The sequence below is a fragment of the Leishmania martiniquensis genome, chromosome 25, assembly GCF_017916325.1.
Source record: "Leishmania martiniquensis isolate LSCM1 chromosome 25, whole genome shotgun sequence".
Taxonomy (NCBI): domain Eukaryota; phylum Euglenozoa; class Kinetoplastea; order Trypanosomatida; family Trypanosomatidae; genus Leishmania; species Leishmania martiniquensis.
In genome coordinates, this window is record NC_090160.1 from 109,654 (window position 1) to 132,500 (window position 22,847).

Below are 22,847 nucleotides of genomic sequence, written 5' to 3' on the forward strand. Positions count from 1 at the left end.
GCGCGGCAGCCGTGCCGACAACGCACTCCATTAGTTCGTTTGTTTTCAATGCCGCCCCCCGCGACGGTCGATGAGGCACAGACGCTACCGCACGCCTACATACCTGCACAGGCGCTTAGGTGCGTGTATGGGTGTGCGCATCCCCACCCCATGGCGACGGGAAACGGTTCGCGGAGAGTATCTCACGCGTATCCGTCGATGAGCGCTAGGGCCTCGCCGCAACTGTGAGCGTGTTAGAAAAAGAGTGAGTGAATGTGTGTGTGTGTGTGAGCTCTTGGTGTCTTCGTGATCTGAGAACGGTGTGTGAAGCGATGCCGCGCGATAATGGCACGTGCAGCACAGTAAAAGCCGTGCAAGAGAGGAGGGGAAGCGCTCTCTCGAGAGAGAGCGAGACAAAAAGGAGCACTCACCCCGGCCAATCGCCTCTGCGCTCACTGCTGCAATCCGCCCCAGCCCACCGACCTTGCAAGCCCTCCTCGCTTCCGCGCCCCACGGGCTAGAAGGTGACAGCTGGAGGCTTGCCAGGGCCGTGACGCCGCAGAAGCCCGTACATCTTCAGCTCCGTCAGTGAGCGTGACGGGTGAAAGCACGCCTCCACGTGTATGCCCTGCTCACGAGCAGCGCAGCACAGCTGCTCATTTGAGGTGACCATGACCGCGTCGACGGCGTCGGCGAGGCCGAAGACCATTTTGTTGCGTCCAGAGACTTTGCCGCTGAGCCGAAGGTTCTCGACGAACGTGAACAGAGGCGGCAGCATCGGCGAGAGGAAGGCGTGCGATCTACCCGCATCCTCTCCACTGCCACGCGGCGTGGCATGGCTGTCCTCGCCACCGCCTCTGCCGAGCATGCTGTCCCGCAGAAACGATGTGTCCACCACACTCACGAGGCGCAGCAGACGCGCAGCGCGCGCGACTTCTTGCGGTCCCGCAATGGTCTCAAGGATCCACTTAAACTCTTTGTACGTCACATCAGCTATGATCCAGTTGGGCCGCTCCTGCAACGAGAGCGATGACGACGCGGCACCTCTCTCCAAGCGCCCGCTGTACTCCCTCAGAAGGCTCGACTCCTCAAAAGGCAGTTCTGGAGAGGGTGCCGTAGCGGTTGTAGGGGCGGCTGCGGTGCCGCGACACGTGTCTGCGCCCCCACTGTCGGCGGGCGGCTGTCGGCTGTCCCTCTCGAGCAAATCGAGCCAGTCAAGCTCTGTCGACAGGATGAGCGCGAGAGGAACCACCTGAGCGCGCTTTTCGACCGCTGACGCCGACGGTGTCTCGGCCCCCACGGTATCCCGCGAGCACAAAAGCGCCCGTCGCATCTTCTGCTCGAGCGCATCTTTGGTGTACCAGGCAGTGTAAGAACGCAGCACCGGCTCCAAAACCGCGACAACGGCACGGCACTCCTCGGCCTCTTTCCGCTGCTGCTCTTGCAATACGTGAAACGATGCCAGCCGCTCCATCCGCACGCTGTAGGGTAAGTAATCTGCGTAGCAGCTCTGGGAGCAGAGTGTGACCAGCGCGGTAGTATCGAGGCAAATAAAGCTAGGAGACGGCGCCAGCGGTGGAAGCCACGTGGCGGCGCTCGGAGTGGGTGCTGCAAATGGCTGTCGCGCTCGAGTCTCCCAGCGTGGCACCGTAACGACTTGAAATGCCGGCAGCGCTGCCCAAACGATTCTGTGCGCCGCGAAAAACTTTTCCAGCAGAGGCGGTGGCCGATAGAGCAGCACGACGGCCACCTGAACGGCACGCCGGTGCGGCAGGCACGCCCGCCGGGAGCCCTCAACCAGGCCCAGGAGCATGTCCGTGAAGGCGGTGGAACCATTCACCTCCAACGCAGCCGCCTCCAGCTCAAGATTGCGCGCGGTAGCCGTCTTGACCTTGATCCAGCGGTGCCCGTTGCTCGAGATGACATCCACCTCTAGACGCATGTCCTTCCTGGAGAAAGGCTCCTGCACGGCGCCTGCCCCGTTCGCAGAACCCCGAGGTACATGCTGCGGCGGCCCGACATAACGACTCACCGGCACGTACACCCCCGTGACGTCACTCTCGCGCTCGAGGCACGTCACAATGCACTCGTAGTGGGACAACGAGTTGCACTGCGCGCACGTCACCGCCGCCTCGAAGATTGCAGGTGGAATGGCGAGTGAGTCGGATGAGCCAGACCCCGGCACACCGGTGCACCCAGCAGCGCTGAGCCCCTCCACCGCGCGCTGCACATGAGTCGTCTCCTTGCTGAGTCGACGCCGGAGCTTTGCGATGCCTTGGTGCCCAGCCAAGGCGGCCCCCTTTCCTCCTCCGCGAGCCCTATCCCTGAAAGCGTGATAACCCCGACCGTCAGCTCTGCTGTGCGACGCCTGCGAGTGTTGTGAGACAGCCTCAAGGGAGACAGCCGTTTTGGATGCGATGCGCTCCAATCTGCTGCGGAGATCCTCTGAGACGCGCAGCAGTTGCACAAGAAACAGATATAGCTCCGTTGGTGAGTTAGACGCTGTAAAGGCCCTGTGGCTCTCACCTGGTCGCCGACTCCGCCGATGATGTGCCGCATAACAGCTCCTCCCAAACGAGTCCTCGTCATCCTCGGGAGTCTCACCAGGCGTGGCTGACGGCGCAGCTGATGAGGTGTCGGCGCTGTTAGTGCAGCTGCGGGACCCTGAGCTGGCGCCACTGCAGTGCGCGCTAACGTCCAAGCGCCATCCCTCCTGCGTGTCCTCATCGTCTCCGGAGGAGGGCACCGGCACCGCCATATAGAGCTGCTCCATGGCGGCACCCCCTCCGTTGATGTGAGGGAAAGCACACACCTTTTTTTCTGACGGGAAGCGCCGGGGGAGGAAGCCGGAGAGCCGGAGATTGCGCACGTGTCTGCGAGCGCACAAGTTCGCCGCTCTCCGCCCGGCGTGATGCCTTCGATGGTGAAGTATCGATGTGGCGCAGCGGCGAAGGCAAGAAAGGGTTTGAATGGACTTCGATGAAGGCAAAAAGAGGAAGGCCGTGCTGACTCATCAACCTGTGCAGCAGATGGGCTGATGGGGTGCTGTCAATGGCACCAGCGCCGCGTATGCGCACCCACACGCGCAAACAGAAAGAAGGTCAGAGAGGAGCGCCAACGGAGATGAGAGTACAGCTGGGTAAGTGTGAGGACGACTAGCGAGCGCCTCTGAGCTCGCCCTCAGCTTCGCCGCAGCAATAAGGACTTCTGCGCTGTTGGGGGGGGTACATCAGCGCACCTCTGAAGGCGCCGAGACGACAATGAATGCGCGTAAGGGGGAGGGGGTGGCGAGAGGGGGGATCTCGGAGCTGTCCAGCGCGGCTCTATTTTCACTTGCTTCCACTGCTTTGTTTGCGTAGCTGACGGCACATGTGTGTGCGTGTGTAAGTGTGTGTGTGTGTGTGCGTGCGTACGAGAGGCACACCTTCGGGCAAAGACGCGAAGCATGAAAAGCTTAGTGGCGGAAGAAGGGCGTCGACTCTAGACGGATGCATTGACACAGCCCAATCACCTCTTTCTCACGAAGAGTCCACCGAAGACGCTGGCCGTGGATGGGCCCTCGTGTCGATCATTGGCTACGCCATTACTCATTGCCTTCATGTCGCCACCAGTTCAGCCGCTTTTCGAGTGGCCAGTCACGCAGCTGCTCATACTCGCGCTGTGACAGCTCGGCAAAGCGGTGGTGGGTGTAGTCTTTATCATCGACACACCGACCCCACAGGCCTACACGAGCGGAGGGGACCCGATCGAAGTTCACCGTAACAGACGTGATGCCACACCGTTTACACAGGCGGTAGCGCCGCTCGCGGTCCAGGTCCTTGCGCATATGCTTCTGGTTCTCCAGCCGGAAGGTGTCTTTCATGCGCTTGCTCAGCACCACGCCATTGTTACGGTTTAGAGCCCCAAACTTGGTGAAGGAGTACAGCGAGTTGGGCCCAAAGACATTCGCACGAGACATTGTAGACACCTACTGATGCCCTTCTTGGCTTCGCGTAGAACCGCACCGTGGCGGTGTTCTTCGACGAATACACGGTCAGACAACAACTCAGAGATAACGGTGTGTGCGACACCGCTGCGTGCGTGGTGAGGAGGAGGGAAAAGGTACGCGCCGTTGTGCCAGTCAAATTGGGTTGCCGGCGTGACAGCGCACACGTGGAAGTGGGCACAGGCACAGATGTCTGCCGCTGTGTGTATGTGTGTGTGTATGTGTGCTTTCCATTTTTACAGAAACGCGAAGGGAAAGAAAGGAATGGGTGCCGCCAGGTGACCGTGCCGCGCGGCCACGATGAAGAGTTGAGGAGGGAGAAGCGAAGAGGAATAAGTGGAAGCTACGCAAAGAACGCAAAACTGTGTGCGGCCTGTTTCGACTCTCTGTCGTCACCACCACCACTCTCCGTTGCCTCTGCATTTCAGAGGGGTGAATGCCGCGCATGCAGCGCCGCTGAACGCACACTCCACGCTGCTCGTTTTCTCGGCGTCGATGCCAAAGTTTTCCGTTACACAGTCAAACACTGACGAGGCTCAGAGACGAGAGACGAGAAGCGAAGGTAAAAAAAAGCCTCCGTGAGGAAGGGGAAGGGAGGGAAGGCTGCGACAGCCCCGTCGCGCCCGCACGCGCATCCACTTTTTCCCTGTCGAGGAAAGGAGAAGAGCAGTCGAGGCAGTGCCGACCACTCCGCACGCAGAGAGTGGGGAAACAAGGAATGGGGAAAGGGGGGAGAAGCGCAGACGTGCACGGCAGAGCGGCACCTCCTCCCCCGCCCCTCCCATTCCTCCGCAGAGTTCCACGAAGGGACCGCTTCTTCACCACGGGCTCATGTCAAGCGGAGAGGCGAACACGAAGACGTTGCGCAGCTGTCCTGAGCGCCTCAGACAGATAAAAGACATAAGAACCGCCGCAGCTGTGGATAGATGCCTATTCTGCCGAGCAAAGTCCAGTATGGCGGGTGCCCTTTTCGCGTAACGCAGCTCATGCAGTTGCCATGCATCCGCATAAGCGTGGCAGAGGGCCACCCAAGTCGATGTCGCACGATGGGCAAGCAGGCGGCGGCAACGCTACCGACACGTAGAGAAGCATCAGGCTCGGCCATTGCAAAGAGGTCGCATGCATCCATTTTAGATCTGCGTGTTTATGTGTGTGTGGGGAGGGGGGGTATGGTGTTGGTGTTGCTTCTTATGCCTCCCAACTCCCCCTTCACTCCTGGAGGCATTAGAAGGAGTTACGCCGGAAGGTGCGCTTCGAGGTGCGCCTCTCCTGCGCCTTCGACGCCTCCGCCGCCGCCTTCTTGGCTGCCGCCGCCTTTGCCTTTCTATTCGCCGTGGTGTTGCGCTGAATGCGCTTGGCAACCACTTCCTCAAACTGCGGATTTTCCTCGATCCACTCATCTGCAAAGGATCGGTAGCGCCGGCGCTTGTTGCGCCCCGCATCGGCGAAGTACCCAAACTCGGCGAACCCGCTCTCCCCCAAATCGGCCGTTCTCTTCTTGGGCGCCTGATGCTGATGTTCGGGGTCCACAAAGTTGCGGTACGCGAGCAGCTCCATCTCTTGTTCTTGGTCCGCGCTCAGCGGCTTCTTCTTCATGCCGTACCATTGAGACAGCGTGTCTTTCTGCTCGCGGCGCTTCTGCCGAATGGCGTCTTTCCGGTCTTGAATGCCCTGCACCCCGTTACGCCCCCTGTAGAAGTCGCCAGAACTCGTCACTGCTTTGGACATCATGTCCGCCACGTTAATGCTGCTGCTGGAGGACATGAGCTGCAGAGACGCGGCCAGGCGAAGATAAAACACGACCACAAGAATCGCTCTTGCTGAGAACCGTTCGTGCACCTCTCTGCTATGATAGTAACAATGTGGGCTGAGGGAGTGCAGGTGCTGCTCGCCGCGGTAGGGGTGTGCGGTGAGGGAGGAGGGCGGAGCGAATGCGGGAAAGGCGACGCTGAGGGGGGTCGTAGAGGCATCATCGTTGGCGCCAGTGAGAGAGAGGCGAGCGAGAAGGGGGGCGTAGAGGGGGGCACGCAGTCGCTCCCGGCGACGAAGAACGTCTAGCCAAGCAAGGACCCGAACGAGAAGAAGCGTGGGGCACATCCATCAGCCCAATCGCTGACGGCAACACTGCTGCCAGCGGCACACCACTGCCGTCTGTGATAGCTTCATCTTTCTGCCTGATTAACAAGAGCAGACGGACACAATGTAAGAAGCACCACTCAAGCGCACAGCTCCTATCCACATCGCGCGTGCGCATGCTCCCGTAGGGGGTTCACAGACCTGCCCACACTCTGGCTTGAGGGACTGAATAACCTCGAGTTCACCTTCATCTTTCTGCACCTATGCGTCTCTGTGCGTGGGTGCCTGTTTGCATGCATGCAGCACCACCGAGAAGCGCAACGAGTTGGTAGAGCCGCGAGCAAACAAAAAAATTGGGCAGCAGAAAAGCACAGCGAGCAGAACACGCACACGGATCAGACAGCGGCCCAGAGAGTCAACGAGAAGAAGGAAGAGTGACACTGGGGTAGAAGACAGTCACACGCGTGAGTGAGAGAGACGGTGAGGCAAAGTAAGAGCCCGGGAAGGACGTGCGTGTGTGCGTGTGTGTGTGCGTGTGGGGGGAGGGGGAAGGGGGGGCGCGAAGCACGTTTTTTCTCCAGTGCGCGGCCGAGGCCCTCCACTGCCATACACATCCGCACGCACTTCACCACCGCTCATCACTTCGCACGCCACCAAAACAAGCAACGGCGCTTTTCTCACTGCCGGCTCCTCACCGAAATCGCCGTGTGGGCCTCCTGCAGCCTCTCCTCGAGCTCGAGCTTCGCCTGCAGCGTCTCTTGGAGAAGACACTGCAGCGAGCGTAGTCGCCCCTCGTCACCGCCACGGGACACCGCCGCAGGGGTTACCACGCCAGCCGCCAAGAGCTGTTTCATGGCCGAGGCATTTCGTTTGAGCTCGCCCCTCAGAGCGCTGCACTGTCGCTGCAAGTCCTCGATGATGGTCGTCAGCTTCCACTTCTCCTCCTGCATCGTGGTCAGCCGGTCCAGCAGTGCCTCGTTCTCCACCTGCACGGCCTCCCAGGTAGTCATGCGCTCGGGGTTGTAGCGCCGCTCGATATCCGTGACCTGCCGCGGAGGCTCCGTAGTGGAAATATGGGTCAACGCGAGCTGGTTGCTGTTGTCGAAGACATCGGCGGACGTGTCGGCAGGTCCACCTTCACCGTCTGAGCGAGACCCCCAAGACATCGACGCATCTCGCAAGACGCCTGAGAGAGACGACCTCTGTGTCGCCGTTGTCGGTGGGGCAGGAGTGCTTCCCATCTGCGCGGCTGCGGATGGTGCCAGCCGGCTCTGTGCCGCTTCCAGCAGCTTCGCTTTCTGGTGCAGCACTTCCTGCGACACCGCCAGAGCCTGGCGCAGCTCCTTATTCAGGGCCAGCAACTGCTGCGTTTCAGCCTTGTGCTGCGCCTCCGCCAACGCGAGGCGTCGCTCGAAGGTGTGCTTGAGCTCGTCCAGCTGCCGCTGGCGGTCCACAAGCTGGGCTGTGTCAGCGGCGGCCCCGAAGACCGAGGTGGAGGGCGCCAAGGACGACGGTAAAGCGGCACGAACGATCTCGTCAGCGGCGTCCTCGCAGTGCGACAACGACGACGACGATGCGGCCGCAGCGGTTGTTGGGGCTGGCCCCTCCATGTGGTTGGAGCGTACCCTTGACGACGTGGTCGCCGTAGCAGCGCACCCATGACCCCGTTGGGCGCAAACGTGTAGGCACTGTTGCCACACCACCTCTCGAACCTGGTAGGCAAGCATGCGCTTCAGCAGCTGCTTCGCCGCAGCTTCGTGCACTCGCAGCTGCCGTGAGAAAGTGAGCAGCTGCCGCTCCCACTCCGCCTTTTCGTGCTGATACTGATCGGTTCGATCGCGCAGGGCGCTGCGCAGGCGATTTGCATCACGCTCAAGCTGCCGGAGTCGCTCATCTTCCTCCTTGCGTGAGATCGCCAGCTCCCGCTCGAGCTCACTCTCGTTCACCTGCCGCCGGTACATCAGCGCTGACGCCTTCAGCTCCGTGTTCTCCTTCCGGAGAGCCAGTGCTACCTCCTCGGCCTTTGCACGCCGTGCCGTCTGCCTCTTTGCATCGCGTGCCAGCTTGTCAGCCATCGCGCGCAGGTCGTTGACTTGCTTTTCCAGCGCCTCCTTCTGGTATGCCTCGCTCGCTGAGAGCCGCGGTGCAGAGGGCGCAGGTTGCGGTGCCGGGTTCGCCGCGGCTTCCATCGAGCTGGTCAGCAGGCGCTGCAGCTGGCCCTCGAGATGCGTGATTTTCTCCTCCAAGAACGACTTCTCGCGTGTCATTTTGGACATCGTCTCCTGCAGCTGTGTCAGTGCATACACAGCGCTTTCGCATCGCAGGCGTGCCGCTCGCGCCTCGGTCTCTCGCTCTGCCATGCGCGTCTGCATCTCTGCGAGCTGATGCGCCAGAGAGGCTGGCGCATCAGTCGCTTCTGGCAGCGACGGGGAGTCCTTGTTGGCTTCTGCGAGGGCCTCCTGACGAAGCTGGGCGAGATCTCTCAGGGCAGCCTCAAGCCGCTCCCTCTCCATGGACAAGGCGCCCTGGGTGGCCCTCAGCTCACTCTGTGTGTTAGTCAACAACTGCTGCGTCGTCTCCAATGCTACGACCCGAACACGCAGCTCCGCAAGTTCTTCTGGTGAGATCGCAGTTGCCGGCGCGCAGCCTGGCGTCACCGCCGACGGGTCGGCCGCCACAACGACTGCGCGCACGGCCGTGGCGGTCGTTGGAGCGGCGCCGACCGAGTTGACCACCTTGCCTGTCAGAGTTGCTCCACGCACGACTTCGCCGCAAGTGGCGCGGGCCGAGCTCACGACTGCAGTCGGCCGGGCTGGGGAAGAGGAAGGTGGTGGTGACGACGGTATCGGGACTGCAAGAGAGCCTTCCGTGCATGGGGAGCTCGATTTGGCGGCCCCATCTGCGGCGGCAGCCAATAGGGATTGTAAGCAGCCCTCGGCCGATGTTCCGTTGCGGCTCGCCACCAGTAGAGCTGACTCCATCTGCACGCGCTCGAGGCAGCGCGTCAGCTGCACGCATCGCTCGTGTTGTTGCTCCAGGCACTGAATCAGCTCCGGCACCGTTGGCGGAAGCTGCAACACAGCGCTCGCGTACGTCGCAGTCTCATCCTCCACGGCGAGTAGAGCTGCCGGCGATGCAGACGTGGGAACAACGGAAGAGCCGGTGGCAGCACCCTGCGCCGACGGACAGCTCGATGTTGCTGTTGGCATGGCCAAAGGCGCACCGCACGTTATAAAAGAGGGCCTCCAAGATGAAGCAGGGAAGAAGATGGCTTTACACACGCAACAAAAAAAGAACAGCAGTCCCGCATACGCCTGCGCCACAAACTCTCCTTGTGAGAGTCGACTGTGTGTGTGTGTGTGTTGCTGCTGCTGCTGTGCATACGGCTGCAAATGTGAAGAGGAGGAGATGAGGTACACGCAGGTGTAAAAAAAACGTTCGCAGACACGCAAAGCGTATTGGCGCCAGTGCTGCACACCTTATAGGCGGGGGGAAGACGCCGCGGCCACACGGGCACACGTAAGCCGGCACAGCCCCAAAGAGAATCCAATCACGAACGAGACGCAAGTCGATAAGAGAGGTTCATAGGTGAAAATGGAGAAAGAGGACGGCAACCATCTTGCAGAGCCGCGCCGGGGCGGGGCGTAAGAGAGCCGTTAAGTTGGCAGGGAGAAGTATGGAGCACCTCCTCACTGGCACGAATGCGAGATGGACCTCACCGTGAAGCAGCACGGAGGGCGAGTCGGCGCCCGTCCTCGGCGTTAAAGCAAAGAGAGAAAGAGAGAAAAGGTAAAGCGCACACTCGTTTACCTTTCCTGTATATCTTCTCGTTACAGACCTTCGCTTCCACCTCCTGGAACTTGGCGCGTGCTACTGCGTAGGTGTGCGGTAGCCAGCTGTGGCAGAGTCGTGGAGAAATGGGAGGGGGGGCACACCTCACGCTGCACTCGCCGCGCCATCTCCACGCAAAAATCTCACGTTCTTCGGCTCCTCCTCCCTCCCAAAAAAAAAAGGAAGGGCGCACCGTGTGGAAACAGTCGGGCGCGCGACAGAGAAACAGAGAAGCATCAATAGAAGACGTCGAACAACCGACGACGCAGAGAGAGGAGGCCGAAATCAAAGCGCACACGTGCACGACCGCAAAAAATATCGATGACAGGTGAACACGAAAGTGGCGCATGGCCCCACAAAAAAGAGGAAGAGAGAGGCGGGGAGGGGCGTCGCGCGGCGCACCTCTGTGAGCTTGGTGCGCAGGGGCACGTCCATTGAAGTCGGAAAGTGTGGATGGAGGGCAGGGAGTGGCCAGCGCAGGTGTACTGAAACACTGGCACGTACTTGCGTGACAGAGACAGAGGCGGGGACAGAGAAGATGAAGCCATTACGGCCCTCGCCCGCACACAGGCACACCCCCAACCTCCTTCCTGCACGTTTCTGCGCATTCCATTGTGCGTGTGTGTGGAGGAATGAAAACTGAATGTGAAGGTGGGATCATTACCAATTCGTCAAGCCTCAGGTGCGCAATGCGCTTAGCTTGGCTGGATATCACGCAGGTGTGCCTCGGCGTAGTCAATCCACTGCACCACCCGCTCTTCAAGCCGCACCAAGTCCTCGGGCGTTACGTTTCGGCTCTCGTAGGAGTACACACGCATCTGTCGCTGTCGCTCGTCGAGCCGGGCCACACACAATCGCTGTTGCACCGCATGCAGCACTGTGCGCTGCACTGATACTGTGCCGTGTATTCCAAGCGCCTGCTCGACGTCGCTGTAAGAGAGGCACATGCCCTCCGGGGTGAGCGAGCGCTGGCTACACAACGTCAGCAGCGAAAGCAGCTGTAGCTTTGTCATCAGGCACGGGTGCTGGGCGATGAGGGACTTGACACCATCAGATGCCGCATCAACGTCCGCCACAGTGTTGAAGGCTAGCAGCCTAAGCAGGGCAAGCGTGTCTGACGTGTCCGCCGGTACGGCCGCCGCTTTTTCTCGACCCACGTACGCGTGGAACGCACTGAGGATGGCCCCGTAAAAGAAAACAGAGGTGTCCTCGAGGCTCGACTGCACCGCCGAAAGCGCATCTGCCACTGTCGCTGCCTGTTGCACCTCGGCAACATATGCGGCGCCGTCTAATGCGCCCATCTTCTCAAACGCTGACGAGAAGGGGGAGAGGAGAGAATGAGGCGATGAGATGGGAGCAAGAGCAACGATACAGCGCCTGTGTGGGAAGACCCATCCATTTGGACCCTCACGAAACGCACGTACTGGTCGACCCCTCCAGCCGCTGCACCAGGAAGGCGATACGATTAGCCCCATCACGGCGCTCGGATTTCAGGTCAGTCTGCAACGTCACACGCACATACAGACAGACGGACGGACGGGCACATTTCCCACGCGCTGAGCGGCAAGAGTGAAGTGCGGCAGGAGGTGAGAGTTGAAAAAAAAAGGCGCGAACGACGGATGGAGGGACGAAGACAGAGAGAGAGGGCGGGCGGACCGCGCTCGCCTTCTCCGTCGTTTTTTTTATCGGGTCGTACTGGTACTTTCCTCGTGGAGATGTGATCAGGCATAGGTGCCGGTGTCTACGCACCCGCCCACCACCACCACCTCCTCAAACGCACGTATGGGCCCAAGACCTGTGCGCGTACACGCAAACACAACGCAACACAGACGAGGTGAGCCGCAGAAGGGAGAGGGAGCCGCTTTCCTCTTGGCACCAAACTCAACATATGGGAAGGAGGTCGCCGGGCTGTTTACTCGAGTTCTCCCTACCTCGCCCGGCAGCGCTGCGCCCTTCTCGACGGGTGCGTGCCGCGCCACATAAAAGATGAACGGGGAGGCGGAGAGGTGCAGACGCCTCTCCGCCGTCACGGCTCTCGCCGGGCCTCGTAGACAGAAACGGCAGCGCCAACGCAATAAAAAAAAGGCAAAGGCGAGCACCAGAGAGAGAGACCTCTGCAAGGTGCGGAGGGCGCGACGCCGCTATGGGTGCCGCGTGAGTGTGTGGCGAAGGAGCCAACATCCGTGAAAGAAGTCAACAAGTGCTCCGCTGTAGGAGTGGGTGCGCGGGGTTGGCTAGCCTTACCGCCCTTGAGAGGGTGTAGACCCTCCGCCGGCCGTCCCCACGTGCTCCCTCGCTGTTGAGGATGGCGTCTGGGGCTGCTGTGCTGCGTCACGGCTGAGGTATGTGCGGAGGGTCTTGTAGCTGGAGCTGATGTCGTTAGAGACCTCACGAACAGCGGCGCCAAGCCATAGCCCGAGCTTTTCGGCAGCGAAGTCGCGCTCCATACGAGCAGCCTTTTCTGCTGCGCGCTTCACCAGAGGCGTATTTGACCCCTCCAAGACGAGGGTCTTGTAGAGAAAGTTCTTGAGGAGTCTCTGCATGGTGCAATGTGGGTCGCGCACCTTCCTGCACGCACGGCGGTCCGGTGAAGCGGCCGCTCTCCCCTTCAAGGGAGGGAACTGCGAGGACTGCGAGGGTGCTGACTGCAAACAGAAATTCTCGGATGCGGGCTCCTCTGCGACTGCGGTGCTCAGCAGACTGCGCTGTGCGTTTTTTTGGCCTGAGGAAAAGGGCAGCGGCAAGCCGAAAGTGCCCATCCACGGCGATGCTGTGACAAGAGGTGGGGGGAGGGGATGAAAGATGGGAGGAGGAAGAAGAGGAGAGGGGAGGGAGGGGGGCAGCATGCGCGTGAGAAGTCAAGGGGACGACATCACTGGATGGGGAAGGTCCGACCAGCTGGAAAGAGGCTCAGCTAACGGAGCCCCTCGGTGCACGTCTTGGCAGAAATCCAACACGGCGTGCATGGCTGTTGACAGTGTGGGTACAATATCTTCCCGACAGGGACAGAAAGAGTTGCGCGCCCCTTACGCCGTTTTCAGCGCAGCAAACGTGACAACCGTACGCCGTTGAGCAAACACCCGCACAGCCACCTGTGGTGGCTCAACAATGGTTCAGTGACGACGACACGCGCACCGCAGAAGAAGCAGGCGCTTAAGACGAGTCAGAGGGGGCAACGCTAGGAAAGGACAACATCGATGCACAGGCGTACGGCGACGCGCACTGAAGCACACAAACGCAAGCTCAAAGGCGAGCGGTATCGTGGAGTCCAGCTGCATGTTGTTGGGCCTGAGGCAACACAAGGAGGTGTATTGCTCTTTGCTTGCGAAATCGCTATTAATGCTGATGGCGCAGCAGTTGCTTCGCCACCCTCTTCTAGATTTCCTTGTTTGGAATACTCCCTGAGGCCAGCACCGCACACTTTGTCGTCACACACTCGAGCGTGCGAACGCAGAGAGAACGAGAGGGACACCGCGACAGATGCCAGGCTGCACCTCACCGAAACTCCCGCGACGCACCTTCGCCGGTGCGTCGCACAGGGGCACAGCTGAGGGTAAGGCCTGGAGGTGGGAGAGCTTGCACCGCATCCCAAAGGTTGGGAAGCGCCGATGTAACCAGCACACCCGCGCGCAGCAGCGACAGCGATGACACATCTGTGTACGACTTCGCCAAGGCCCAGTGTTTTAGACAGAAGGATTATGGAGTACACGTGTCCTTGCGCTGAAGGGGGCAGTCCCCGAAGTCGCCTCGCCCGACCCCTCATACGTCTCTCGCCACTCTTATCAGCAGCCGCTGCCTCGCTGCCCGCCTTGCTTACGCTGCTGCATTCCACTCCGAGGAGGCTCGCCACCCTTCGCAGGCGTATATGACTAAAGCGCAAAGAGATCAGCGACAGCAGTGCCCGTCGCACTAATACAGGTAGGGCACCCTCTTCTTACCCTCCATAATGTATACCGACTCCTTCGGGATCGCGTACTTGGTCACGAGCATCTCCGCCAGCTGATCCACCAGGTTGCCCTGAATGTCGATGCAGTCCTGGTGCTTACCTTCCTCTGCCGCACGCACGCCGGCGCCGCAGGAGAAGCGCTTGCGCCATTCCCTCGACACATCCTTCAGGTTGAAGCCGAAGAGATCCATCCCGAAAACAGAGGTGATCATGCGCCGCCCAGTGCGCTTCTCCACATCTAGCACGACAATACGCTCGAGTGCCTTCTTAATGCCGCGCCCTTCCAGCAATGCCTCGAGGCGGTCTTTCTCCGTCAAGATGCGGCGTCGGCGGCCGCGCTCCTCTGCGTCAGCGAGATCTGCCGCATGCTCTTGTAGCCACGGCCGACATTTCTCCATCACGCCACTGAACTCGCACATCTCCGCCGGGAAAGTGCAGATGGGGCAGTAGAGCACCTCCACCGCCTTCTGACGCGTCACAAGGAGCGGCTCGCCCTCCCCGTCCCCCTCCGCCACCGCTTCCTCTGCCTTGCCGTCCTCGTTCGCGCCCTTGCCCTTGTTTTTCTTCAGCTGGCTGTCGAGCTTCTTGAGGCGGTTGCCCCTGTACTCTTTTTTCCTTTTCTTGCGATCGTCGCTGTCGCTGTCGCTGCCACGCTCCGAGCCGCGATCGCTGTGCTGTCTGAACGTGGCTGCGGCGCATTCAGCAGCAGCCGATACACCCGTACCACCCTCGCCACCCTCAGCGTCGGCGGCTGGCATCGTCGTGGGTGCCGTGTCGTGGTCCTCCTCACGCTCTTCATCACTGCAAGACTGGGCGTGCGTCGTCGCCCTCGACTTTTTCTTGTTGCGCGCCATCTTTTATGACGGTGCTCGGCTCTGCACCTCTTGTGGATGCCCGGGCCGTCCAGGGGCGAGCGGATCACGTTTGTAGTCACTTCTTTGGGTGGAAAAGGGGCGGTGAGCACGCTCGCCACTCAAAGTAACCCGCAGCACGTGGCGGCGATACGGAGTGCGTGCGTGCGTGGGGGGAGGGGGCAGATGTCAGATGGCAGAGCCACCCATAGAGAAGAGAGAGGCGAGAAGAGTGAGGCCGAGAGGGCTCGCATAGCGGTGACGCCGAGAGAAGCCATGCAAAAAAAAAGGCCCTCCCTCAAAACCCTGCGCGAGGCCGCTCTTGCACACCCCATAGGGCAGCCATGCGGGTGAGCGCTGGCGAATGAGGCGCAGTGGCACCCTCTGAATTGAGTGACCAAAGCGATCCTCTGCGGCAGGTCAGTAGGCGGTCCCACCCATGACCCCTTCTCCAGAGACAGCCACGCGTGGAAATGGTGGCCAAATGCTGCGTTTCGTTGCCTCAGCGTGTAACGACAGAGAGAGAGAAAGAGAGACGGACCGACCGACCGACAAGCGCAAGGGCGGCCCGAAACTCACGCCGTGCCAGGCGGCACTCTCGCGAGAGTTGAGTGGGGGTGTGAAATGCGCAACCACGGCCAGCCTCGTTTGGTGCGAAGGCGCTAACGTAGACGATGGCGAAAGGCGGCTTGATCTGCTGCGGATTCGTGCTTGAAGGGAGGGAGAGAGGGAACGGAAGGGGCTAGCGGCAATCCAGGCCAGGGAAGAGGTGCGACGGGTAAACTAAAGAAGCGCGTAGCCTTCGCTTCCGAGGAGGGGGCACATGATGCGGTTGGGGAAGGGAAGTGGGGCACAGAGGGCATCGTAAAACACCGAAAGGAGGTGAGGCCAAAGACAGCCTCTCATTCCAACGAGCCTATTCTCGTTTCACATAGTTGTGCCCACCGCCCGCCCCCTCCCTCCCCCCCACACACACATACGCACGCGCCTCTTCTTCTGCCAACCCATGCACACACTTGCACTCGCATACATGTAGGCTGACCGCTTGGACAATCAGAGGGCGGAGAAGTCCGCCGCCACACGGAGATACAGGCACAGATGCGCTAGCAGGCGTTGCTAGTATGTATAGCACAGGGTAGCTTGAGACGGCAAATTCTGCAACGGAGCGCTTGGTGGCACACTGGGTATATGTAGACGTGTTTGTTGGACGGATGCGGAGCGTCGTTAAGCCCAGACAAGAGGCGCACGCCACCGTGCACGCCACCGCGCGTCATTGCCCTCCTCTCCCAAGCGAGAAGACCAGCAGCGAACGAGGCGCGGCCAGCTCCACCCTTAGAGCTCACGATATAGATGGATGCCCATGCCCGACGAGTGTCCCTCCCTGCTCGCGTCATCGACTCGGCAGATGGAGCTGTCAAGAACGCGCACCGCGAAGACATTCGACGGCGTCTCCTCCGAGGAACGGCTCCGGTCGCCGGGGTCATCACCAGCGGGCCCCGCGCACGGCCCCAAATGAATGATATCGCTGGAACAGTCTGGGTCGATTTTAACTGAGGTGTTGCCTTGGTCTGGCGCCGGCCAGCGGTCGCGCTGCGGAGGCTCCAGCATCGGTGAAGAGAACGGCGGCGAGTGCGCGCGGAGCTTGCCCGATATCGGAGACGGGAGCTTGTAGAGGTGCCCTAGCTCGCTTGCAGACGAGGGTGACGCACCCTGACGAGCGGGAACAGTGTCGCCGGCGCCAGCAGGCCGACGCCGCACACAGCTGCGCGGCGGCCGCGTGCTCTCGACCGACTGGAAATAGATATCGCTCCCTTCGCTAGTCTTTACGGACAGGCACTTGTCAAGAGCCGCGTCTGAGGACGGTGGCACGTGTACGGCCGGCTGCCTCGAGTCCTCCTCGAGGAGCGGCCGCCCGCGGTCCCCTGCGCGTGCACCCACCACGGGAGAGGGCGCAGCTGTCGAAGTTGCCTGGAGACGCACTGTCGGCTCAGTGGGCGGCGAAAAATCGCTTGCTTCGATCTCGTGCAGCGGGTTGAGATGATAAGAGCTGCCTGTGGGGTTGCGCGGGGACTTCGATTCTTTCAAGTATCGCTTCTCCTCAAGGCTGTGGCAGCCGTCAGCCGACAACTTGCTGCAGCTCCGCAGCGGGTGCGGCGCTGGCGCAGTGCGATCCATGTGCGAGGAGGCGTCGCTGCCAGGTTCACGACCCTCCTTGGTGCCGGTGCCAGCGCTAGCAGCGGAACGCAAGCTACCAAGGGACGGCGGACGCGCCGCCGAAATGAGTACTGAGGTGGAGGGCGAGTGCTTGTCCTCATGCAGCGGCACTGACGTCGAAGGCATTCCGGCAGGATGGTGCTTTGACGTGAGGTTTGTCGGCTCGAGCAGGTGCGGTGCGGGAGCCGCAGCCTTCGGATCCCCCAAAACGTCCTTGGTGTGCGTTTGTAGGCTTTGCTGGCCTTCCCAGGATGCCCCCCTCGCTGCCGAGTAGTGCGATACCTCGCAGTGAGGGGAGCTGCTGAGCTTTGGTGAGCCCATCTCGTCAATGCTCACGTACAAGACCTCCTGCTGCTCTGGGCGGAGCCTGGGCGGGCTGACACCGCGCCGCACGATCGGTGGAATGAGCTGTGGCTGAAGCGGCACTGAAGAGCATTCACTAGAGAGTCCCGAGTCGACCACACTTCGGTTGCAGCGCGGCGTCAGGAGCAGCAACTGCCCAGACGGCGCCGTGATTGCCGCGTTGGACGCTTGTGCGCGCGGCGTCGCAGGTCTTTGGGTGGCTGATCGCGAGAGCGCCTTCTGCGCCCTACCCTGCAGCGGTTCAGCGGCAATGGTCGCAGTTGACGGAGGCGCCGGCTTCGCTGCGAGCGGTGCGGCTTTCAAGTTGCTTGAAAGGGAGCGTACAAACCCTTCCAGGTGCTGGCCGCTATCAATAGGAAACACACGAATCTCGCGCACCAAGTCAGGGCTGCGCTGGACCTCAGTAAGCTGGGCCTTTATGCTGGACAGCACGCCGAGCATCTCCTCCTCCTGCTGCTGTATGATCTTGAGCACAGTACTCAGCATCTGCTCCTTGTTCTGGCTCATGTACAGCAGCAGTTCCTCCTTGGACAAGCCGCCAGCACGACGCACCTTCATCACCTCCGCCCAAACGCTGTCGATCTCGCGCTTGATGAAGTCTTTGAAGCTCGTAAATTCGCGCTTGCGCACGAACTGATAGGTGGGCAGCAGTACCTCAGCCAAATTGGACCCACGAGAAGGGGAGGACTTTGACAAGGCGCTCTCTACCGGCGCTGCTTCCAGGAGCGCGTCCGACGAGGTCGCCGACTTCCTCGGGATCGTTCTGGCACCCGTCGTTGCTGGCCGCACTTGCACCCGCGCTGGCAACCTGCAATCTGTCCTGTCCTGACGCAAAAGGAACACCTCACCAGTTGAGCTTCCGGGGACCTCCACGACGTCCGCCTCCCGTGCCGTCAGAGCCTCCACACGAAGGCTGCGGTGGGCCCTCAGCTGGTCCGGCGTGTTGGGGTGTTTGACGAGCGCGGTGGTGTCGCCAACGCGGTGCTCCCTCTCTGCCTCCCTCGCGGTGAGAGCTGCCAGGGACGCCGAAGAGGAGCGCGGGACCTTCGTCTCGGATAGGGTTGCCAGAGCTTTGCCGCTCTCCACCAGCGGCGACCTCGGCGACGGTGGCGGCGGTTGGTCTTGCTGAGCAGGTGCTGCAGCTGCTCGCATGGCCCGCAGCTGTTTCAAGTGCTTTTGGAGCGCCCCTTCAAGAACATCAACTCTCTCCAGTGCAAGACGCACTTCACCGACGACGCGCACGCTCTCCTCCTGCGCTATTCTGGCTGTTCTGGCGCTCTCCGCTGCCTCTAGCGCAGCTGCGTTGGCTTCCCTTGACGCGTCCTCGAACCGCGTAGCCGTGGCTGCGGCCGCTGCATCGTTCGCTATGGACGTGCTGCCAGCGTGGATCAAGTTCGCGCAGTTGCTGAACCCCGGCGCTTGCGAAGTGCGCAGTGGCTGCAAGGAGGCCCGCAGCCCTTTGATGTCCTCCTCATGCTGCCCCGGACGCTCATTCTGCTCATCGTCGTCCCGGTCGATCTCCTCCACCGTTGCGGTGTCTGAGGTGGCGCGTGGTACCTTTGCTAAGGTGGACGACGAGGGACCCGCAGTGGCGGCGGTAGCTGCGGTGGCCGGCTGCCTTGTCGCCGTCTTGTGGAACTCTATGGCCACCGCTGGGTCTTGCTTCTGAGGTGCTCGCGAGGGGGACCTGGTGGCAGGGGCTGCCATGGTTGGCTGCTGGGTCGCACGAAGATGCGCAGCGCGAAGCTCCTCTAGGGACCGCCAGACGTCCTTGCTATGCTCCGCCAGCGCACAGAGCTCCACGCGCACGGCGCTCTCCAACGTCGACAACTGTGTTTGAACTTCACTGAAGCTGCGCTGCGCTACGAAAACGCTCTTGGCGTCGTCCCACAGCTTTGCCAAGCCGCGATTCACCTCTGTGTGGAGCATTTCTGAGTATGGGCTCGTCATGACGGATGCTGAGGTCTGTTGCAGGCGCTCCAGCATGTCGGCATGGGCGGCTCGTACCGCAGCTTCCGTCACTTGCTTTAACTGCGCCACATCATCGTCCACATGGGCAGCGAACGTCTTCAGGTATTCTTGCATGGAGGCGCAGTCATCTGCGATGCGGCCCAGGCGCTGCTCCTGTACGCCCAATGCGCTTTGCACCTCCTGCATCGGCTTCACACTATTCTCCTGCACAGAACTAGCCAATGCCGTTAAATCACGGCGCAGCGAGTCTGTCGTTGCAACGAAGCGGTCCTGCACAGCGCTGACCTCTGACTGCAACGCTTGATCTCTCGCGGCAGAACGCTGTTGCGCCGCAGCCACATCCTCGCCGATCTTCGCGCTGAGGTCGGTGACACTCCCGCGCCAGTTCAGGTCCACCGTCTCGATCTGAGAGTCGTGCTTGGCAAGCTCTTGCAGGATTGCCTGGTGCGCTGTTGCCTGCCGCTTGTCCTGCACCTGAGTGTGCTGCACCACCCGCGCCATCTCGTTCGCGAGCCCGTTCGCGGCAGACTGGATGGACGCCCGCAAACTAGACTCCAAGTCGCCGATGCGCCGCCGCAGGTCACTGATGTCCGTCTGCTCCGCACTATGTAGCTGATTCATGTCAATGCGCATACGCTGATCGAGGGCTGCGAGCTCCTGCTTGATGCGCTCCACTGCGCCGTCCATATCACCACGCTGCTGAGCGGCGGCCCTTCGCACATCGTCGGAGAGAGACCCGTGCACGTCACGAAGCGCATCGCGCATGGCGCTCTCAAGGTTGTCGCTTCGCTGGCGCAGCGCGGCAATCTCGGCGTTCATTTGCTGCTGCAGGGCGAGGAAGTCGTCATGACTGCGCGTCTCGATGGCCTGCGCCGCGCTCGCCATGCTCTGCAGCTGCGCTTGGAGAGTGCGTATTGCCTCGGCAGACGCGGTCTCGCCGGTTAGCGCGCGGTGGTGCGCCCCACTGACCTCAGCCTGAAGGCGCTGCTCCATTCCACGTAGCGCCGCATCATGTTTGTCGTTCACATCACGCAGTGCCGCGCCCTGCCCTTGGACCTCGGCCTGCAGCGCACTAAGGCGCTCGCTGTGGCTCTCCACAGCTGCCTGGATGCGATGGACAACCTCCGAGGTGCTGCCGCCTCGTTCCTCGAGGAGTGCATACAAGTGCTGCTGAGTCTGCTCGCGGCTGCGGGACTCAGCCGCGGCGTACTGCTCTACGTCCCGCAGTCGCTGCAGCACTGCACCGATGGTTAGCTCCTGCTGCCGAATAATGTCCTCCAGGGACAGCATGCGCTGCGCCAGGGACACGACGCCGTCGGATGTCATTCCTGCTGCGTGCGTGTGTCTGTGTGTGTGTGTGTTTATGTATATGTGTGTGTGGCTGGGAGAGGGGGGCGAAGAAGGGGCGGACTGGCAGTTGCAGCACCAGAGACCCGTAGAGATACACCATCTATGAGTGGAGAGGAGGAGTCAAGGCCACCAGAGGGGGAGGGGGGCGAAAGGGGAGGTCGCGCTCGATGATCTCCGGTGTCCTCACCAGAAAGGAAGCGAAAGGAACAGAGAGGAGTTGGGGGCTTGTGGGGGGGAGATATGCTTCAGCAGCCGTTGTGTTCGATGGCCAATGGAGTAGGGGCGCCTGTGGGCGTATGTATATGTGAGTGTGGAGGGGGGGCGACAGGGAGTGAGGGAGGAAGAGGGAGAGAAAAAGGGGGGTCGGAGAGGCTGTAATGGGCCTACCTCCATCAGCTGGTACCCCTCCCCTTCTCTGCACCCTTTGTGTCAATGGAAGGGCAGAGGTAGGGAGGGGGGAGGGCTTCCTGTCCGTTGGAGTGCCTGCGCAATGTGCAATGCGCTCCTGCTGTCTTGTGTGTGTGTGTGTGTATGCGCGTACGGATAAGTGCTACTGCGTGTAAACAACCGTGCGCATCAGCTTGCGCGCTCGCCGACCACCAGCGACACAAGGCGAGAGATGAAGAGCATGTGAAATGGAGAGAAGATCCGCCTGAAAGAGTGTATGAGTCTAGAAATGCGTTTACGCTCGGCATGCCGCATAGCGACGCCGCCAAGATGACACACAAGCACGCGCTGAGACTGCCCAAGTAGAAGAAGGTGCCTCTATTGAAAGGTGGCAGTGGCGCAGTGTGCGCGTGTGTGCAAGTGAGCGTGTGAAGCAAATCGGGAGTGATGGCCCATCGCTTGTTGATCCGCTGTTGGCGCCCAATTTCAAGTCAGACGTGCGCATTAGGCGAGACGTCCGCTCCTTCTCGTCCGCTGCCACTGCCGACGTCATTTGATGGCGCTGACTCTTTTTCGTTTGGTCGTTGTGCTTACAATGTGCATGTTTAGCCGCTAAGCGGTTATGCGCTCCCCTCTGCAGACCACTGCAGTCCCTCCCCTTCGCGCTCTCTATGGCCCTGTCGCTGCGCATGCGGATGAGCAGATCAACGCCGTTGCGGGCACGCGAATGGGTTGCTTGTACGAATCACCCACTCGGTCATTACACGTCAACCGCAGCGGGACAGCGACCCCACAGAGAGAGAGAGAGCGGAGAGACGGAGAATGAAGGACCACTCATTACAGAGTCGCGGCCTCTCTCTTACTTATTCGTCACGTGAGCCTTCACAACAGGGCCCATGACTCGTCGCCCGCCGCACTTCTCCCCACACTTTCACAGAGAGAAAAGATGGTCGCACGCACATGATGCGTGGATGGCATCAACTGGCCCGCGACGCGGAACGCGAGCGCGCATGCACAAACGCACAACGACAGACTGAAACACGACCGGCGATGCGATGGGGAGGGAGAGGCCCCTGAAAAGTAGGGGGCAGTGCAACACGTGGGGGCCCCTGCAAAGGGCTGCCACCTGCGCCGCACATTGACACCTTCATTCTCGCTCCCAACCACGCTCTCCCCTAGACCCTGCCGTGCGCTCACTCGGCGCGTACCCGCTTTGCTAGTGGCGACTCCTCAGCTCGGCCATCATCTCGATGCACAAATGGGGGGAGCGACGTCAGGACGTTCGGGGTAAGGCCGCGGATCACATAGTCGATGTAGTAGGTGCGTCGAAGAAGGTCGTGCTGGCGCTGGCTGTGCTTACGCGTGTAGGCAAGCAGCGGCTCAATCAGCGATGCCATCGACGGCAGCTGCGCGACTGCCTCAAAGTGGCGTGAAGAGATTAATACGTAAAGGACCAGAGTAGCCACCATGCAGTGACGGCTGTTCGTAATCCACTCTCGCGTATACTGCAGTAGCCGTGTCATCTGCTCCGTGTCAAGGCTCGGCAGGAGCTCCCCACGAAGTGTGTGCTCGCACTGGCGCGTGTCCTTGGCACACCATCGAACAAGCACCTGGCGGAGGTGGCGCGGATGACTCAGTCGCAGGGCCAGCATGAAAGCCTCTGAGAACGCGCCCTTGCGAAGAGCATTGGCAAGCGCCTGCTCCTGCAGAATCATGTCATGCCGCTCCTCCGTAAGGCGGGCCACCTCCTCGGCGGTGTAGTCCTCCGTCGCGATGAAAACCCCGTCAGCGGCGCCGGAGTAAAAGACCGTCTCGCCCGAGGAGGCGCGCTCCTCGACCGCCAAGGCCCATATCTTCTCCGTGTGCGCTTCCGCTGACCACACCGACTCCGAAG

At 61.0% G+C, this 22,847-nt stretch overlaps 9 protein-coding genes across 9 annotated transcripts in view; all 9 read right to left on the minus strand.

Annotated features, from left to right (window-relative positions):
- Window positions 1-496: 496 nt before the first annotated feature.
- LSCM1_05231 (uncharacterized protein) lies at window positions 497-2,752 on the minus strand (the record flags this gene model as incomplete). The annotated part of the gene is made up of 1 exon (XM_067322704.1): window positions 497-2,752. The coding sequence occupies one exon, from the start codon at window positions 2,750-2,752 to the stop codon at window positions 497-499; it is 2,256 nt and encodes a 751-aa protein (XP_067178069.1).
- An 810-nt stretch (window positions 2,753-3,562) lies between these two features.
- On the minus strand, window positions 3,563-3,937 carry LSCM1_05232 (uncharacterized protein; the record flags this gene model as incomplete). The annotated part of the gene is made up of 1 exon (XM_067322705.1): window positions 3,563-3,937. The coding sequence occupies one exon, from the start codon at window positions 3,935-3,937 to the stop codon at window positions 3,563-3,565; it is 375 nt and encodes a 124-aa protein (XP_067178070.1).
- A 1,251-nt stretch (window positions 3,938-5,188) lies between these two features.
- On the minus strand, window positions 5,189-5,728 carry LSCM1_05233 (uncharacterized protein; the record flags this gene model as incomplete). Its single annotated transcript, XM_067322706.1, has 1 exon — window positions 5,189-5,728. One exon carries the CDS (start codon window positions 5,726-5,728, stop codon window positions 5,189-5,191), a length of 540 nt encoding a protein of 179 aa, XP_067178071.1.
- A 989-nt stretch (window positions 5,729-6,717) lies between these two features.
- On the minus strand, window positions 6,718-9,249 carry LSCM1_05234 (uncharacterized protein; the record flags this gene model as incomplete). Its single annotated transcript, XM_067322707.1, has 1 exon — window positions 6,718-9,249. The coding sequence occupies one exon, from the start codon at window positions 9,247-9,249 to the stop codon at window positions 6,718-6,720; it is 2,532 nt and encodes an 843-aa protein (XP_067178072.1).
- A 1,317-nt stretch (window positions 9,250-10,566) lies between these two features.
- LSCM1_05235 (uncharacterized protein) lies at window positions 10,567-11,172 on the minus strand (the record flags this gene model as incomplete). The annotated part of the gene is made up of 1 exon (XM_067322708.1): window positions 10,567-11,172. One exon carries the CDS (start codon window positions 11,170-11,172, stop codon window positions 10,567-10,569), a length of 606 nt encoding a protein of 201 aa, XP_067178073.1.
- A 939-nt stretch (window positions 11,173-12,111) lies between these two features.
- On the minus strand, window positions 12,112-12,414 carry LSCM1_05236 (uncharacterized protein; the record flags this gene model as incomplete). Its single annotated transcript, XM_067322709.1, has 1 exon — window positions 12,112-12,414. One exon carries the CDS (start codon window positions 12,412-12,414, stop codon window positions 12,112-12,114), a length of 303 nt encoding a protein of 100 aa, XP_067178074.1.
- A 1,366-nt stretch (window positions 12,415-13,780) lies between these two features.
- On the minus strand, window positions 13,781-14,671 carry LSCM1_05237 (uncharacterized protein; the record flags this gene model as incomplete). Its single annotated transcript, XM_067322710.1, has 1 exon — window positions 13,781-14,671. One exon carries the CDS (start codon window positions 14,669-14,671, stop codon window positions 13,781-13,783), a length of 891 nt encoding a protein of 296 aa, XP_067178075.1.
- Window positions 14,672-16,000: 1,329 nt separating this feature from the next.
- LSCM1_05238 (uncharacterized protein) lies at window positions 16,001-20,542 on the minus strand (the record flags this gene model as incomplete). The annotated part of the gene is made up of 1 exon (XM_067322711.1): window positions 16,001-20,542. One exon carries the CDS (start codon window positions 20,540-20,542, stop codon window positions 16,001-16,003), a length of 4,542 nt encoding a protein of 1,513 aa, XP_067178076.1.
- Window positions 20,543-22,146: 1,604 nt separating this feature from the next.
- LSCM1_05239 (uncharacterized protein) overlaps window positions 22,147-22,847 on the minus strand; it is a gene marked incomplete at both ends in the record, with an annotated part of 3,054 nt that continues 2,353 nt past the window's right edge. Inside the window, one exon of the mRNA XM_067322712.1 lies at window positions 22,147-22,847. This exon is cut by the window's right edge and continues 2,353 nt beyond it. Within this exon, the coding sequence (XP_067178077.1) occupies window positions 22,147-22,847 (701 nt within the window).